The sequence below is a fragment of the Phyllobates terribilis genome, unplaced genomic scaffold (assembly GCF_046119375.1).
Source record: "Phyllobates terribilis strain yellow unplaced genomic scaffold, ASM4611937v1 Scaffold_3__8_contigs__length_932513732, whole genome shotgun sequence".
Taxonomy (NCBI): domain Eukaryota; kingdom Metazoa; phylum Chordata; class Amphibia; order Anura; family Dendrobatidae; genus Phyllobates; species Phyllobates terribilis.
Window position 1 is genome coordinate 249,678,249 of NW_027362763.1, and position 19,052 is coordinate 249,697,300.

General features: G+C 42.9%; 1 protein-coding gene across 1 annotated transcript in view; it reads left to right on the plus strand.

Moving 5' to 3' along the window:
- The window catches only part of MED12L (mediator complex subunit 12L), a 981,938-nt gene that overhangs the window by 758,715 nt on the left and 204,171 nt on the right, over positions 1-19,052 (plus strand). Inside the window, exons 24-30 of the mRNA XM_073674721.1 lie at positions 2,176-2,296; positions 3,245-3,346; positions 10,365-10,478; positions 13,751-13,941; positions 14,043-14,231; positions 16,718-16,792; positions 16,908-17,098. Coding sequence (XP_073530822.1) covers positions 2,176-2,296; positions 3,245-3,346; positions 10,365-10,478; positions 13,751-13,941; positions 14,043-14,231; positions 16,718-16,792; positions 16,908-17,098 — 983 coding nt within the window. The remainder of the gene's footprint in view (positions 1-2,175; positions 2,297-3,244; positions 3,347-10,364; positions 10,479-13,750; positions 13,942-14,042; positions 14,232-16,717; positions 16,793-16,907; positions 17,099-19,052) is intronic.

Genomic DNA, 19,052 nt, shown 5'->3' on the forward strand with positions numbered 1-19,052 from the left:
AGTGAACAGTGCAACAACATTGCTCGGGCACCTCCATTTTGGAGGAGGTGCCTTATATATGGTGAAGTCCTCCGGCCATTGGCCGGGGACTCCTTAGGACGGCGCGCGCGGCCCCTTTAAGAGGGAGGGAGAGCGCTCGCGCCCTAAGCACAGTGGCCGGGAAGGAGCGCGCGCTGCAGGCAGAGCGGGAGGAGGACGCCGGGCACGGAGCAGGGAGGTGAGGGGAACAGCGTCCCTGCCTAGCAGAGGGCAGGGACGCCGGCGCTACAATGTGATTAAATAAAATGTTCCCGTGCCGAGATAATCTTATAAATGTGCCCCTGCTGTGTACGGTGTAATGGCTGTGTCTGACCATACAGGGACATGGTCTGATCATACTACAGCTCCTGGGCAGGGGAGGAAGCAAAAGAGTATACAGACATTACAGCACGGGATCACAGCTGATTCTTTTTGTGAGGTAAAGCATTTCCCTGCCTGTTTTTAAGCAATGTTTTACCTCAAACAAATAATCGGCTATGATCCCCGGCTGTAATGTCTGTATACTCTTTTGCTCCCCCACTGCCCAGGAGCTGTGGTATGATCAGACCATGTTCCTGCACGGTCAGACACAGCCATTACACAGTACACAGCAGGGGCACATTTATAAGATTATCTCGGAACAGGAACATTTTATTATTCACATCCAATTGTGGAACTTATTATTATTCAAAGATCTATTGATTAAAATTAACTTTTTTCATAGGAAAACCACTTCAATAATATGTTAATTACACTGCTCAAAAAAATAAAGGGAACACTTAAACAACAGAATATAACTCCAAGTAAATCCAACTTCTGTGAAATCAAACTGTCCACTTAGGAAGCAACACTGATTGACAATCAATTTCACATGCTGTTGTGCAAATGGAATAAACAATAGATGGAAATTATTGGCACTACCAGGAGACAGGCCAGTACACCAGGAGACGTGGAGGGGGCCGTAGGAGGGCAACAACCCAGCAGCAGGACCGCTACCTCCGCCTTTGTGCAAGGAAGAACAGGAGGAGCACTGCAAGAGCCCTGCAAAATGACCTCCAGCAGGCCACAAATGTACATGTGTCTGCACAAATGGTTAGAAACCGTCTCCATGAGGGTGGTATAAGGACACGACGTCCAGAGATGGGGGTTGTGCTCACAGCCCAACACCGTGCAGGACGCTTGGCATTTGCCACAGAACTCCAGGATTGGCAAAGTCGCCACTGGCGCCCCGTGCTCTTCACAGATGAAAGCAGGTTCACACTGAGCACACGTGACAGACGTGATGGAGTCTGGAGACGCCGTGGAGAGCGATCTGCTGCCTGCAACATCCTACATTATGACCGGTTTGGCAGTGGGTCAGTAATGGTGTGGGGTGGCATTTCTTTGGAGGGTAGCCTGACTGACATTAGGTACTGAGATGAGATCCTTAGACCCCTTGTGAGACCATATGCTGGTGCGGTTGGCCCTGGGTTCCTCCTAATGCAGGACAATGCCAGACCTCATGTGGATGGAGTTTGTCAGCAGTTCCTGCAAGATGAAGACATTGAAGCTATGGACTGGCCCGCCCGTTCCCCAGACCTGAATCCGATTGAGCACATCTGGAACATCATGTCTCGCTCCATCCACCAAAGTCACGTTGCACCACAGACTGTCCAGGAGTTGGCGGATGCTTTAGTCCAGGTCTGGGAGGAGATCCCACAGGAGACCATCCGCAACCTCATCAGGAGCATGCCTAGGCGTTGTAGGGAGGTCATACAGGCACGTGGAGGCCACACACAATACTGAGCCTCATTTTGACTTGTTTTAAGGACATTACATCAAAGTTGGATCAGCCTGTAGTGTGTTTTTCCACTTTAATTTTGGGGGTGACTCCAAATCCAGGCCTCCATTGGTTAATAAACTTGATTTCCATTGATGATTTTTGTGTGATTTTCTTGTCAGCACATTCAACTTTGTACAGAACAAAGTATTCAATGAGAATATTTCATTCATTCAGATCTAGGATGTGTTATTTGAGTGTTCCCTTTATTTTTTTGAGCAGTGTATTTACTTATTATGCTTTGCTTATATAGCACTACCTTATAATATGTGGTTCATGATAATAAGTAAAATATACCTGTACCATTTAGAATACCTTATTTTCCTCTTGTTTTCCAGGTCAGTGACCTTTCATTTCATGACTCTCTGGCCACTTTTGTTGCTGTTCTAATAGCACGTCATGGCTTTTCACTGGAAGACGTGGTTCAGCATGTTGCTCTTCCATCCCTACTGGCTGCAGGTACAGTCCTTGAGTAACAGAACTTAAGATGGATGGGACCACAAAATATGATTTATTAGCTGAATAACTTGTATGCATTTTCATTTCTGCTCTGTATTTTCTCTGGCTGCAGTATAACAGTTTCTGCTGATAAGATATCTGTAGAAAATGGAAGTTAAATGAAAAAGCAAAGCCTTTACATCACACTCACTGTAGTGTTTAGCAACAAATAACATGTGCTAAAATAATAGGTGGCGTATGTGCTTCATCACAATTACCAGGAGGATGCAAATAGCCTCTTTAAACAGGAAAAGAACAGGGTCTCTAGTGCCTCCTATTGGAGGGAGCAATTCTGGAAGTCAATATTGACCCTTTAAAGAGCCCTTTCACATGACTTATGATAAAAAACCCTACTAAAAGTTTCTCAACAGGAAAAGAACTCCATTTGCAGATAGCTGTTTCAGGCTTCTGGCCCCTCCTCAGAGCAAAGTGGGAGACCAGTTGGCTGGGTGAGAGGCCTTTGACTAAATCATTCAGCAAGGTCCTTTTAAAGTGTCAATATTATTTTCTTGGATTGCTACCTTCAATTGGAGGAATTATAGATTATGTTCCCTTCCTCATAGGCTATTTGCATACCTTTACCCAGGGAGCATTTTCTGGCCTATTAGTCCTTAATTTGATACTCTCCTCAAGGAGATAATTCCACCCCTAAATAATTAGGATTGGGACCCGTTTTCTTGGAACTCCTGGAATGAAACATTAATCTTGTGATGCTTGATTATAATAGTTATCTGATTGTCTGCTGACTATTGTATCATGCGGAAAGGACAAACTAAGTGAATAATTTATTTAGTGCAATATTCTGCTTATACAAAACATCTCCAACCACACTTGTCTGCTCATCGATAAAATGATGCGGGGCTGATGATAGGACACTAACCTACTTAATAATAGAGTTTCTCATCGCAGCTTGTGGGGACCCAGATGCTGAACCAGGTGCCAGAATGACATGCCGCCTCCTTTTACATCTGCTGAGAACTCCACAAATCACCTCATATGGAGTAACAAATGGTAAGTTTGTTCTATAAACTAACAGAAATGAAATATTTCAACACTAGATTGCCTTAACCCCTTAATAACATCTGACGTACTAATACGCGTCTGTGCCCTGGGACTTAAGAGCCAGACCCGTATTAGTACGTCATGGCGATCGCGCGCGCACACAGGCTGTGCGGGCGCGATCGCCGCCGGGTGTCAGCTGATTGTCACAGCTGACACCCGGTACTATGTGCAGGGAGCGGTCACGCACCGCTCCCAGCACATTAACCCCCGCGATGCTGCGATCGAAGTCGATCGAAGTCGATCGCGGCATTGCGGGGGCAAGGGGAGGTGATCGCCGATACTCACCTCCTCTTCCGGCTTCCAGCGCAGTCTGCAAAGGCTTCCCGGGTGTTGCCATGACGACCCGATGTCGTCATGACAACATCCGGGTCACCAGAGAGCAGGAAGATTGCTTGGACATGCGCAGTGCATCTCCAAGCAATCTTCACACTGTGCACTTCTGACAGCCTTCATGGCATAGGGATGGTGCTCCATTCCTGTGCCATGCAGGCGATCAGAAAAAAAAAAGTGAAAGTCCCAGAGTGGGACAAAGTAATAAAGTGTATAAACTGTGTGAAAGTGGAAAAAAAAAAAAAAAAAAATGTGCAAAAATATTATAAAAAAATAAAAAAAATAATACACCAAAAATAAAAATATAATGTACCCATCAATAAATATTATTATAAAAAAAATAAAAAAAAAACAATAAAAGTACACATATTTGGTATCGCCGCGTCCGGAACAACCTGACCTATAAAACTGTCCCACTAGTTAACCCCTTCAGTGAACACGGTGAAAAAAAAAAAAAAAAAACCAAGCAAAAAACAATGCTTTATCACCATACCGCCAAACAAAAAGTGGAATAACACGCGATCAAAAAGACGCATATAAATAAAAATGATACCGCTGAAAACGTCATCTCGTCCCGCAAAAAGCAAGCCGCCATATAGCTCCATCAGCCGAAAAATAAAAAAGTTATAGCTCTCAGAATAAAGCGATACTAAAAAATATTTTTTTCTATAAAATAGCTTTTATTGTGTATAAGCGCCAAAACATAGAAAAATTATACAAATGTGGTACCGCTGTAAACGTACTGACCCGAAGAGTAAAGCTGCCTCATCAATTTTACCACACGCGGAACAGAATAAAAAAAAAAAAAAAAAACAATTCCTGAATTGTTGGTTTTTGTTTATTCTGCCTCCCAAAAATCGGAATAGAAAGCGATCAAAAAATGTCACGTGCCTGAAAATGGCACCAATAACAACGTCAAGTCATCCCGCAAAAAACGAGCCGTCACATGACTGTCTGCCAAAATTTGGAAAAATTATAGCTCTCAAAATATGGCGATGCAAAAACTAGATTTTACAAAAAATGCGTCTTTTAGTGTGTGACAGCTGTCAGTCATAAAAACCCCATATGATTCTGGCATTGCTGTAATCACACCGACCCGAAGAATAAAGTCGTCTAATCACTTATACCGCACAAGGAACGGCGTCAAAAATAAACTCTTGAGTTAGGATTGGGCTAGGGTTAGGGCTGGGTTTGGGGCTAGGGTTGTGCTGGGGCTAGGGTTGTGCTGGGGCTAGGGTTGTGCTGGGGCTAGGGTTGTGCTGGGGCTAGGGTTGTGCTAGGGTTAGGGCTGGGGTTGGGATTTTTTTCAAAAGTAAGAAAAAAAGATGACGATATGGCGACTAATGTTGAGAGCAAGTGCTCGCTACTTGAGTTTGCATCGGGTGCTCTGGTATGCATTTAGTATCGTGGGTATTTGAGTGACATGCTCGAGTCTCTGCCCCATATGCTTCGCGGCCAAAAAACTTTACGGGGATTGCCTGCCATGCACGAGCGATCCCCGCATGTTTTTTTTTGGGTGTCTAATAACCGTGAAACATGCGGAGCAGGGACTCGAGCATGTCACTCGAGCACACGCTGTACATGGTGCATACCTGAGTACCCGATGCAAACTCAAGTAGCGAGCACTTGCTCTCAAGAATAATGAAAACTTATTCAATATGATGACCTAATGTAAACAAATAATGTGCCGTACCTCTGGGTTCAAAATGTTCACTATACACCTTAATAAAATCTTTGAGGGGTATAGTTTCCAAAATGGGGACACTTGTGGGGGAGCTCCACTGTTTAGGCACATCACGGGCTCTCCAAACGCGACATGGTGTCCGCTAACAAATTGAATGGAAAATCGGCTCAAATTGTTAGCGGACACCACATTGCGTTTGGAGAGCCCCTCTGTGCCCAAACTTTGGAGCTCCCCCACAAGTGACCCCATTTTGGAAACTAGACCCCCCAAGGCACCTTTCTAGATGCATAGTGAGCACTTGGAACCCCCAGGTGCTTCACAAATTGATTCGTAAAAATGAAAAAGTGAAAAAAAAAACACTTTTTCATTTTTATGAATCAATTTGTGAAGCACCTGGGGTTCCAAGTGCTCACTATGAATCTAGATAGGTGCCTTGGGGGGTCTAGTTTCCAAAATGGGGTCACTTGTGGGGGAGCTCCAATGTTTGGGCACACAGGGACTCTCTAAATGCAACATGGTATCCGCTAACAAATTAAATGGAAAATCGGCTCAAATTGTTAGCGGACACCACATTGCGTTTGGAGAGCCCCTCTGTGCCCAAACTTTGGAGCTCCCCCACAAGTGACCCCATTTTGGAAACTAGACCCCCCAAGGCACCTTTCTAGATGCATAGTGAGCACTTGGAACCCCCAGGTGCTTCACAAATTGATTCGTAAAAATGAAAAAGTGAAAAAAAAAACACTTTTTCATTTTTATGAATCAATTTGTGAAGCACCTGGGGTTCCAAGTGCTCACTATGAATCTAGATAGGTGCCTTGGGGGGTCTAGTTTCCAAAATGGGGTCACTTGTGGGGGAGCTCCAATGTTTGGGCACACAGGGACTCTCCAAATGCAACATGATATCCGCTAACAAATTGTCGGCTCAAATTGTTAGCGGATATCAAGTTGCATTTGGAGAGTCCCTGTGTGCCCAAACTTTGGAGCTCCCCCACAAGTGACCCCATTTTGGAAACTAGACCCCCCAAGGCACCTATCTAGATGCATAGTGAGCACTTGGAACCCCTAGGTGCTTCACAAATTAATTCGTAAAAATGAAAAAGTGTTTTTTTTTTCACTTTTTCATTATTACGAATCAATTTGTGAAGCACCTGGGGGTTCCAAGTGCTCACTATGCATCTAGAAAGGTGCCTTGGGGGGTCTAGTTTCCAAAATGGGGTCACTTGTGGGGGAGCTCCAAAGTTTGGGCACAGAGAAGCTCTCCAAACGCAATGTGGTGTCCGCTAACAATTTGAGCCGATTTTCCATTCAATTTGTTAGCGGATACCATGTTGCATTTAGAGAGTCCCTGTGTGCCCAAACATTGGAGCTCTCCCACAAGTGACCCCATTTTGGAAACTAGACCCCCCAAGGCACCTATCTAGATGCATAGTGAGCAGTTGGAACCCCCAGGTGCTTCACAAATTGATTCATAAAAATGAAAAAGTGTTTTTTTTTTTCACTTTTTCATTGTTACGAATCAATTTGTGAAGCACCTGGGGGTTCCAAGTGCTCACTATGCATCTAGATAGGTGCCTTGGGGGGTCTAGTTTCCAAAATGGGGTCACTTGTGGGGGAGCTCCAATGTTTGGGCACACAGCAGCTCTCCAAACGCAACATGGTGTCGCTAACAATTTGAGCCAATTTTGCGTTAAATTTGTTAGCGGACACCATGTTGCATTTAGAGAGCCGCTGTGTGCCCAAATATTGGAGCTCCCCCACAAGTGACCCCATTTTGGAAACTAGACCACCCAAGGCACCTATCTAGATGCATAGTGAGCACTTGGAACCCTCAGGTGCTTCACAAATTGATTCATACAAATGAAAAAGTGTTTTTTTTTTTCACTTTTTCATTGTTACGAATCAATTTGTGAAGCACCTGGGGGTTCCAAGTGCTCACTATGCATCTAGATAGGTGCCTTGGGGGGTCTAGTTTCCAAAATGGGGTCACTTGTGGGGGAGCTCCAATGTTTGGGCACACAGGGACTCTCTAAATGCAACATGGTGTCCTCTAACAAATTTAACGGAAAATCGGCTCAAATTGTTAGCGATACCATGTTGCGTTTGGAGAGCCGCTGTGTGCCCAAACATTGGAGCTCCACCACAAGTGACCCCATTTTGGAAACTAGACCCCCCAAGGCACCTATCTAGATGCATTGTGTGCACTTGGAACACTCAGGTGCTTCACAAATTGATTCATAAAAATGAAAAAGTGTTTTTTTTTTTCACTTTTTCATTGTTACGAATCAATTTGTGAAGCACCTGGGGGTTCCAAGTGCTCACTATGCATCTAGAAAGGTGCCTTGGGGGGTCTAGTTTCCAAAATGGGGTCACTTGTGGGGGAGCTCCAAAGTTTGGGCACACATGGGCTCTCCAAACACAACATGGCGTCCGCTAATTATTCAAGCAAATTTTACAATCAAAAAGTCAAATAGCGCTCCTTCCCTTCCGAGCCCTGCCGTGCGCCCAAACAGTATTTTTTCCCCAAATATTGGGTATCTGCGTGCCCAGGGGAAATTGCACAACAAATTTTGGGGTCCATTTTTTCTTGTTACCCCTGTGAAAATAAAAAAAATTGGGTCTAAATTAACATTTTTGTGAAAAAAGTTAAATGTTCATTTTTTTCTTCCACATTCAAAAAATTCCTGTGAAGCACCTGAAGGGTTAATAAAGTTCTTGAATGTGGTTTTGAGCACCTTGAGGGGTGCAGTTTTTAGAATGGTGTCACTTTTGGGTATTTTCTGTCATAAAGACCTCTCAAAGTGACTTCAAATGTGATGTGGTCCCTAAAAAAATGGTTTTGTAAATTTTGTTGGAAAAATGAGAAATCGCTGGTCAACTTTTAACCTTTATAGCTCCCTAACAAAAAAAAATTTTGGTTCCAAAATTGTGCTGATGTAAAGTAGACATGTGGGAAATGTTATTTATTAACTCTTTTGTGTGACATATCGCTCTGATTTCAGGGCTTAAAAATTCAAATTTTGAAAATTGCAAAATTTTCAAAATTTTCGCCAAATTTCCGTTTTTTTTCACAAATAAACGCAAGTGATATCGAAGAAATTTTTCCACAATCATGAAGTACAATATGTCACGAAAAAACAATCTCAGAATCAGGGGGATCCGTTGAAGCGTTCGAGAGTAATTACCTCATAAAGTGACAGTGGTCAGAATTGTAAAAATTGGCCCGGTCATTAACGTGCAAACCACCCGCGGGGCTTAAGGGGTTAAATATAATCACTATAGCCAAACATTGACCAGAGCAGCATCTTGCCAGTTATTGCCTGAGCGGTCATTTCCTAAATGTGGGGATAGGAGGAGAAATTTGTGTGGAGGGGCGGCAGATGAATTCTTTTATTTTTTTAAGCAGCCAGAAAACTCTGTTAATTATGTTTCCATTCACACACAATAATGCTAAATATCAAAATATATTTTATTTTGTAAGAAAAAGCAGGAGAAAAACACTGAAAGCAACGTAATGCCCCAAACCAGGAGTATAAATATGAGCCTAAATGGGTGTCATGCAAAATAAGTGACTGCCCTGGGTGCCCAATTATTAGGCAAGTCAGTGTTTTGGCCATATCATCATTTCTAAGCAGATTTTCCAACTCCAAATATAAACTTAAATGTTTATTGGATGAAGCAGATCAGGTGATGTGTATTTGTGTAATGAGGGAGGATGAGGCCTAAGAATACAACACCCTTTATCAAGATGTGCAGAATAATTAGGCAGCTTGTTTTCTTCAGGACAAACGCACCAAAAAAGAGATTGAACTGACTCTGAAAAAGTCAAAACTTCTTAAAGGTGATGTCCAGCCTTAGGTTTCAAATCTGCAGTCACTTTTCATGACTGCAGACTTGTGAATCCTCACATCACGTGCACTGCGCGCTGTGAAAATTCTTCCATGCCAGCCCCCGGTGTCGTGCGGTCATGTGACTGCAAGTATGCCAATTGCAAACTTCTGGCCACATTCCGACTAAACTTGTCTGACCTCGCTCAATACATTTGCATTGATTGAGGTCACGCCGATCTAGTCAGCACGTTACCGCATGTATGCAAATCACATACTTGTGGTCACGAGCCCCATGCTCCCGGTACCGGCCCTGGAGAATCCTCACAATGCAGGCGATGTGAGAATTCACAAGTCTGCAGTCACATAGAGTTACTGTAGACTTGTAGCCTTTGGACGGACAATCCCTTTTTGTCTTAGAGAGGGATGCAGCACTCTTGAAAATGCTAAGATATTGGGGCGAGATCACAGAACCATCAAAAGTTATGTTGCAAATAGTGAACATGGTCGCAAAAACGTGTGGAGGAAAGAAGAAGCACATTATCTCCCTTAATAAAATGATTTTCAAAGTTCCATCACTTTCTATGCACAACAAACTTATTAAAAAAAATGTAACTCTGTGAGGATCTTCTTACATAGATTACATAAATCTGCTAGAAATCAGAGAATATCAACAATAGAGGAAAATCAGTGGGCACTGGTTTATCTACGCTTACATACTCAAACTGTATGGGGGTGAATGATCATTATTACAATCGGTCATCCCTATTTCTATGCCTACATAAAAGACGCGATCAGAGGGCAAATAAACATGGACTGGAGAGGTTATAATTTTTGTAGGAATACCTCTTTTAGAATTTATTTTGTACGGGAGATGTCAATGTGCCAGTATCAAATAAGACGTTCAGTGCCCTACTAAGTTAACAATAGGCAGAAGTTTTGTTTTCTTATGAGGTCTCTGTCTTGAATGTCTCTATCAGTCATTATCTGCAATGCTCTCCCCACAAAGGATGGATTTTGGCACTTTGAGACACTTTACATTTTATATATCTATTATGAAATCTTTGAGGACTTGAACCTGTTTCCTAAACTGTATATTTACAAAACACAAATGTTCTCATTTCCTTAGGGAAGCTCGCACCTGGATTATGCTCTTCATGTGACAGACATCTTTTGGCAGCTGCTCATAACAGCATTGAAGTGGGAGCTGTATTTGCAGTCCTGAAAGCTATCCTGATGCTGGGTATGTTCCAATGAGTCCTCGCTAATGTGATAACACAGTGAAATTCAGAACTGGTGCTTGTAACCAGAGCATACTGCTCTCTCATGTCGTATGAGTGGTTAGGATATTAGTTATAATTAGCAGTAATTAGGCTCTGTTCACATCTGCCATTATAAACAGAAACCACATCTTCATTGTAAACGGAACCACAGCACATTGCCTGGTCCATTACATGATGGTCACCAGTGACACCAACAGACCACAATGACTTATATTGAAGGTTTAAATGAGGTGTCCGTCATTTTCAAGGGTAAAAAAGGCCACAGATGTGTTCACAGCCTTAAGATCCTTTATCACTGCATGATTATCGTCTATGACCATTCCTAGGAACACCTGTCTCACGATAATGGTGCAATGCAAACAAGCTGCTGCTCACCGGACGAACAAGCAAAACACTTGTTTATTGGGTGACATGATTATTAATGGAGCACAAAAGATCATCGTTCTTGGTAGCTCATCGTGCTGTGTATACAGGACTTTTACTGCAGAGTGCAAAGGCAGCCTATGTGCGCTGAGCATCTAAAGCCGGGTCGACCAGTGTAAACAGGTTTTTAAATGACCGCTAACCAAAAAGCATATTACCAGTCAGCGGTGGTTTAACACTGCACATTGTAAAGTGTAAATGCACCTGTGTCCAGTTACAGAAGTAATCCACTATTTGTATTCTCAATTCAATTAAACCAGTTTGGGGAATATCATCTCTCTGGCAGCTGCTAGTAATATTTCATACTTTTAGAGCTTGAAAAAGAGATGTCCCCTGCGATTCAGTAGACAAATCTGTTTTATTTGAACAAAGTGATAGAATATTTATATATACATAAATATAAAAACAGGTAGGGAGCCACATAATATACACTGTGTGCAGAATTATTAGGCAAATGAGTATTTTGATCACATAATACTTTTTATACATGTTGTCCTACTCCAAGCAGCATAGGCTTGAAAGCCAACTACCAATTAAGTAAATCTGGTGATATGCATCTCTGTAATGAGGAGGGGTGTTGACTAATGACATTAACACCCTATATAAGGTGTGCTTAATTATTAGGCAACTTCCTTTCCTTTGGCAAAATGGGTCAAAAGAGAGATTTGACGGGCTCTGAAAAGTCCAAAATTGTGAGATGTCTTGCAGAGGGATGCAGCAGTCTTGAAATTTCCAAACTTTGGAAGCGTGATCACCGAACAATCGAGCGTTTCATGGCAAATAGCCAACAGGGTGGCAAGAAGCGTGTTGGCCAAAAAAGGCACAAAATAACTGCCCATGAATTGAGGAAAATCAAGCGTGAAGCTGCCAAGATGCCATTCGCCACCAGTTTTGCCATATTTCAGAGCTGCAACGTTACTGGAGTATCAAAAACCACAAGGTGTGCAATACTCAGGGACATGGCCAAGGTAAGGAAGGCTGAAAAACGACCACCCATGAACAAGAAACATAAGATAAAACGTCAAGAATGGGCCAATAAATATCTTAAGACTGATTTTTCAAAGGTTTTATGGACTGATGAAATGAGAGTGACTCTTGATGGGCCAGATGGATGGGCCAGAGGCTGGATCAGTAAAGGGCAGAGAGCTCCACTCCGACTCAGACGCCAGAAAGGTGGAGTGGGGTACTGGTATGGGCTGGTATCATCAAAGATGAACTTGTGGAACCTTTTTGGTTGAGGATGGAGTGAAGCTTAACTCCCAGACCTACTGCCAGTTTCTGGAAGACAACTTCTTCAAGCAGTGGTACAGGAAGAAGTCGGTATCGTTCAAGAAAAACATGATTTTCATGCAGGACAATGCTCCATCACATGCATCCAACTACTCCACAGCGTGGCTGGCCAGTAAAGGTCTAAAAGAAGAAAAAATAATGACATGGCCCCCTTGTTCACCTGATCTGAACCCCATAGAGAACCTGTGGTCCATCATAAAATGTGAGATCTACAGGGAGGGAAAACAGTACACCTCTCGGAACAGTGTCTGGGAGGCTGTGGTGGCTGCTGCACGCAATGTTGATCGAAAACAGATTAAGCAACTGACAGAATCTATGGATGGAAGGCTGTTGAGTGTCATCATAAAGAAAGGTGGCTATATTGATCACTAATTTTTTTGGTTTTTGTTTTTGCATGTCAGAAATGTTTATTTCTAAATTTTGTGCACTGATATTGGTTTATCTGGTGAAAATAAACAAGTGAGATGGGATTATATTTGTTTTTTATTAAGTTGCCTAATAATTCAGCACAGTAATAGTTACCTGCACAAACAGATATCCTCCTAAGATAGCCAAATCTAAAAAAAAAAACACTCCAACTTCCAAAAATATTAAGCTTGGATATTTATGAGTCTTTTGGGTTGATTGAGAACATAGTTGTTGATCCATAATAAAAATAATCCTCTAAAATACAACTTGCCTAATAATTCTGCACACAGTGTATATTGTAAGTGTAATAACAGACAAAGGGCAAACAATCCACTAGAATAGTATGTCAAACGTTGTGATTGTATAAATATATATGGTGAGATTGTAAAAATATAACTAGTAAGGTGCAATCAAGGCGTTTATAGGAAAGTGTATATGAATACTACATGAATAGGGATACCAGTGAATATCAAAAAAAATATATAAATCAAAACAAAATACACAATCATGGTAAAATATGATGAGACATACCTAATAGGGAGAGCCCCCACTCTGATGTACGTTTCGCACAGAGCTTTTTCATGGAGTGAAAATCATCCTCCCTGAAAAATCATCACTCCTTGAAAAAACTGTGTGCGAAAAATACATTGGAGTGGGGGCTCTTTGCCTGGGTATACAGAGGTATTTTGCCTATTGGATTTTGTATGAATCTGTCAAAAAGAAATCTGTGGCTTACTCCATAAGATGCCCTATACACAGTTATATCTCCTAAAGCACTGTTTCTATGAAAGAATGGCGCTGTACATTCAACAACTCCTAGAAGCAGCATGACAGCATAAAGAGCCAGTGTGTCATGGCAGCATAAAGAGCCAGTGTGTCATGGCAGCATAAAGAGCCAGTGTGTCATGGCAGCATAAAGAGCCAGTGTGTTCCTTTGCTAGAGAGTGGAAGAGTCACCATGGGCTTCCATAAACCTAGTTCTGTGTGAGCTCTTAGTTTACTTTAATTCACTCCAATGGCCGAGAGTTTTCTTGCTCTGGAAGAAATAGTCAGTAACCATGTAGCAGCTGCCATCTACTGGTTATATGTTAACTTGTGTCTTATTTTGCAGGAGATGCTGACATTGGTAATAGTAACATCAGCCCTTCTAGGCATATTAAGGGTGACGTGATGGAACAAGTTTTAGATGAGGGGATGTCAGAGTCTCAATCATCTATACGATCATCTGGAAAGCCATTTGTTATTGAGACCGCTAGTTTAAGCGAGTATTCCAAGTACATTCTGAGGACGATTTGCCAACAGGTAATTAATTAATCACATCTTGAGACTTCTTCTTTTTTTGCTCCATGGAATGAGGAGGATTTCCTCATTTGTTAACTCTTTTATCTCTCATTGGGATATAGGAGTGGGTTGGAGACCACTGCTTGAAGGAACCAGAGCGGCTATGTTCTGATAAAGACCTCATCTTGGATCCAGTCCTGTCCAATAAACAAGCACGGAAGTTACTACAGTTGATCTGTTATCCTCATGGAGTGAATGGTTCTGTTGACGGAGACAATGACCAAGGGCTTCATGTTAAGCGTATTCTACAGGTAGTATATTGGTAGTAATGGACAGGATTTATATACTCTGCCCAATTTGAGAACTATAGCACTATAAATAACATGTAATACTTGGGGACACTTAACTGATATTTGTGATGATATCACATGCAAGGAACAAATACCGTCACACTATGACCAGACCACATATTACCACCACGTAGTTACTGAATAATACCACATACAAGGGACTAATACTGCCACTCCGTGACCAGATCATATATTACCATCACATAGTGACCGAATAATACCACATACAAGGAAAAAATACAGCCACACCATGCCCAGAACACATATTACCACCACACAGTGACTGAATAATACCACATTCAAGGGACAAATACCGCCACACCATGACCATATCACATATTACCACCATATAGTGACCAGATAATACCACATACAAGGGACAAATGCCACCACACTATGACCAGACCACATATTACCACCACATAGTGACCGAATACTACAATACTGATCATTAAAAAAAACACAATCACCGGTGACATTATACACAGGAGGTCTGTATGTAGTGTCAGTGTACAGGTAATATAGGGATCACCGGTGACATTATACATAGGAGCTCTGCATATAGTGTCAGTGTACAGGTAATACAGGGATAACTAGTGACATTATACACAGGAGCTCTGTATAAAGTGTCAGTGTACAGGTAATACAATGACCACTGTTGACATTATACACAGGAACTCAGTACATAGTATGCAGTGTATAGTGTCAGTGTACAGGTAACACACTGACTCACCGGTGACGTCTCTAGTTGAAGTCCTTATCCAGCACAGATCACAATCACTTCTCCCACATCCAGCCCCCATGTCTCCATTCTTCTCCCATGTCTCCATTCTGTCCCATTTGTCTCCTTTCTGCCCCCATTTGTCCCCATTCTGCCCCATTTGTCTCTCTATTCTGCCCCAATTTCTCCATCCTGCCCCCTTGTGTTTCCATCCTGCCCCTTGTGTCTCCATTCTGCCCCCATTTGTCTCTCCATTCTGCCCCAATGTCTCCATCCTGCCCCCTTGTATCTCCGTCCTGCCTCATGTCTCCATTCTACCTCCATGTCTCCATTCTGCACCAATGTCATAATCAATAAAATCAAACAATGGAAGTGGAAAGAATTGGACTGCCTTTCTGAACTTTGCCTAGCACTAATATTAAAGAGTACCTGTGATCACAATTATGCATGTTACAGTAAAGACATAACCATAATGGAGCTATTATATAGATTCAATACATACCTTTAGTGAAGAAATCCACACCCTGGTTGCTGTTTAATCAGCATTTGGAGTTTGGGTTCCATAAGCTTTAATGCATAGAGGTGGGACTCTGGGTGGAGTCTTCAGCTCCTTCCTCAGCCCCTTTGCCTGCCTCTGGTGTCTGTATATTACCCTTGTTTTAAAGTACGCGCCTCACCATCCTTGTCGCAGGCGGCACTTGCTCAGGTCGATTTCCCGGCGGGCTTCAGTAAAATGCAGCCAATAGCTCATACGTAGATTGAGATCTCGGCTCGTCAATCTGCTCATGCTCCTCCACTTGTGTCCCTTTATTAAAGATCAGAAAAACGGCTACGAAATAAAACTGCGCATGCACCGCCCGCCAATGACAGCGGCGGCGCAAAATTTTAAACAAGAGGCAAGTCCTTGATAAATCAGCTACTTTTCATTGGAACAACGGAGGCAGGCAGATAGCAGGAGGAGAAGACCCTACCCACAGTCCTGCCCTATGCACCCAAATATCATTAGAATAAAACTTCGAACTGATTAAACAAGAACTACAGATTGGATTCCTTCATCAAAGGTATCAATTTAATCAGTATAACAGTGCCATTATGGCCATGCCTTTATTTTATAGTGTTAACTCCTGCTGACAGGTTCTCTTTAAGGCTTATAAACTTTTTTCAAATGTAACCAATTACATCTCCAGCCTAATAATACCACATGCTGTTTGTTGACCATTCATAACCATTTGCTTCACCTGTACTTGTCAAAGAGCCATTATAATTTGTGGTAAACTATGGGCGGTATGTGGCGGAACGGCACACCCTTATCCATACTGCATGTCATCAGCCTTATAGAAGGAAAATAGTGCCAAAAGTGAAGCATGAAAAAACAGTAATATATAAAGAATACATGTGACTTACAAAGTTGTTACGATTATAAGTGTAAGTGAAGACAAAATAGCACTGATGCCAATGCAATGTTGTTGAAAACAGCAGCTCATGTAGCCTCTGGGGTTTTCAATTTGATAAAACAGGCACATGAATTGAAGGAAACCTTCTCAGTGTGACCTTGTCCCAAGCTCAATGTTTAGACCTTCTGTCCTATCATGTGTATAATCAGTGATTTATTTACACATTTATTACTTTTTGCACCGGTTTTCCCATTGTGTAGCAATACTTTGTGTGCTAGAATCAGCTGTAGACTTTTCTGTAAATAATTGCTCATATTTTCTCCATTTACTAGAACCTTGACCAGTGGACACTCAGGCAGTCATGGCTGGAGATTCAGCTGATGATCAAGCAATGCATGAAGGAACCTGTTAGTACTTTATCTCTAGACTCCACATAACATTGTATGTAATAGAAATCATGACTTTTTAATTAGACACTTATGACAGCAGCACTATTAAACCATAATTATAATGCATTTTCAGGGCTCCAGCTCAGTGACTGAGATGAATGCACTTCTGGATAATATTGCAAAGGCCACCATAGAAGTATTCCAGCAGTCCGCTGAACTGAGCAGCAGCCCCAATAATTCTGCTAGTGGTCTCTTCAATGCCAACTGTGGATCACGTGTCGAGACCAACAACACAAGACAAAATGTGAAGTCAGCCTTCCTCAGGTACACACTGACCACTGGTGGACACAGACCGGAGAGGGCCCCTGTGCAAGAACAATGTATGGGTCCTTTGTAGTCCAATAGCTCATCATAATACACAATTCCACCTGTTTTGGAAGTGAAAATACTCTTGGGCCCCAGGTTGTACTAATGATATGTCTGCCCCTGACACTGACAGATTACAGACCGACCTGATACTCTAGTGGTAAGGCTGGTTTCTCCTTGTAATTTAGTAGTTTTAACCTGGCTAATATTGTATGCATATTCATATTATGGTAACAGCCACATTCTTTAAAATGGGATCAAATAGCAGAGATGTGAACCAATCTGCTTTCTTGTCCGCATGGTCTAACTTAAATAAGTATTCTTGGATTTTAAAAAGACTTGGGCAAAAGTAGGATGTTTTATAAAATCAAGAGGTAACCATGCTGCCTGTGAGCGGCCACCCATAGCGCCGCTCACAGGCAGTATCAACAGCGCAAGGTAATTAGAAAGAAGCTTGTATGTATCATTAAAACACACTGCCATTTTTCTTAAAAGTACCGGACAACCCATATCCATAATCCATACCCAACATATGGAAACCCGTGTAAGGAAGCTTGCAAAAAAAGTTTTTTTTTTATGCAAAGCATCTCTATTAGTTATGGGGCATGTACCTTGTTGTGCCACTAACTGTACCAACCTATTGTTTCTAGTACTAGTACAGTGTCCATTTTAGGACATGATCAGATATCAAAATCAAAAATCAGAATGATGTCAGTTTGAGGCTAAATACCCTGTCTGACAACTGATTCTGAGATCTGATTGTAGCACCCTGAGGATTCGGCTGCTACAGGGGTATTGCACCTCAGCCAGAGGTGTGGTATTCCACTCCCGGGTAAGGATGGAGTGTGGAACTGAGCTCAGTAGGCTGCATGCACTACACACATCCCATTTCCGGGGGACAGACCAATGGTACTCCCACTAGGTATATGTGCAGGTACGATAGTGTCTGTCCCTGGCTGGAGTGGGAGGGGGTTGGAACATCCCAGTAGTGTAGGGGCAGATAGGGGGAGCAGTCTGGGTAATGCTAGGAGCTCATTGGGTGCTGGTCACCTGAGCTCACACATAGAGGGAGTATATAAGGTGGGAACCATCTTAGAACAGGGTCTTTTGTAGAGGTTTGGTCTGAAAGTCAACAGCCGGTCTTTTGTAGAGGTTTGGTCAGACAAGCAGAGCAGCTCAGCCAGCTCCAAGGCCAAGAGAGTGAGAGAGAGGAGAAAAGAAGGACCCAGAGGGGGAGAAGAGGGAACTCCAAGAACCCAAAATTAGACCAGAGGGTGAAGAGTTGGCACAAGGGTACCGGATCCCAAGCTGGTGGAGGGCACTAATCCTTAGCCAGAGACCGGAGGTCGTGGGCAGGATCTGCCACGACCACCCACTAAATCCACCCGGAAGGCAAACCAAGAATAGGGTCAGGGAACCCAGAGACAAGGGTTTTACCAACAAGAGGCCCGAGGGAGCCGGACTTAGGTGGATCCCTGGTGGGGAAGGCCAGAGAGAAGGACAAGTCAGAAAGGGAGCTCAGGAACACGCTCCAGAATCACCTGGGGGTTGGCCGAGTCCAGGACCTGGTGGACGCAGCACAGCTCGGGCGGTCACTCAAGGCCGGAGTGACCAACACAAAAGCAGTAAGTAAAAACCCTGAACTGCACAGCCCGACTCTGAGTTTCAATACCATCCTCACTGCACCTCCACAACCACCATCCTCTGCAACTGACCCCCTGAGGCTATACCCCTCCCGTTGGGGGTTATACTACCTGAGCTGCACACACACCACCAGCCTCAGCGGACCCTGCTGCAGCGGCGGCCGTAGTGACCGCAAATCAACGGGTGGCGTAGTCGACACTAAAGAACAATCAAAGTAACATCTACTGCCATAGACTGCCACTTAGTTTGACACCCTGGGCACGGACCG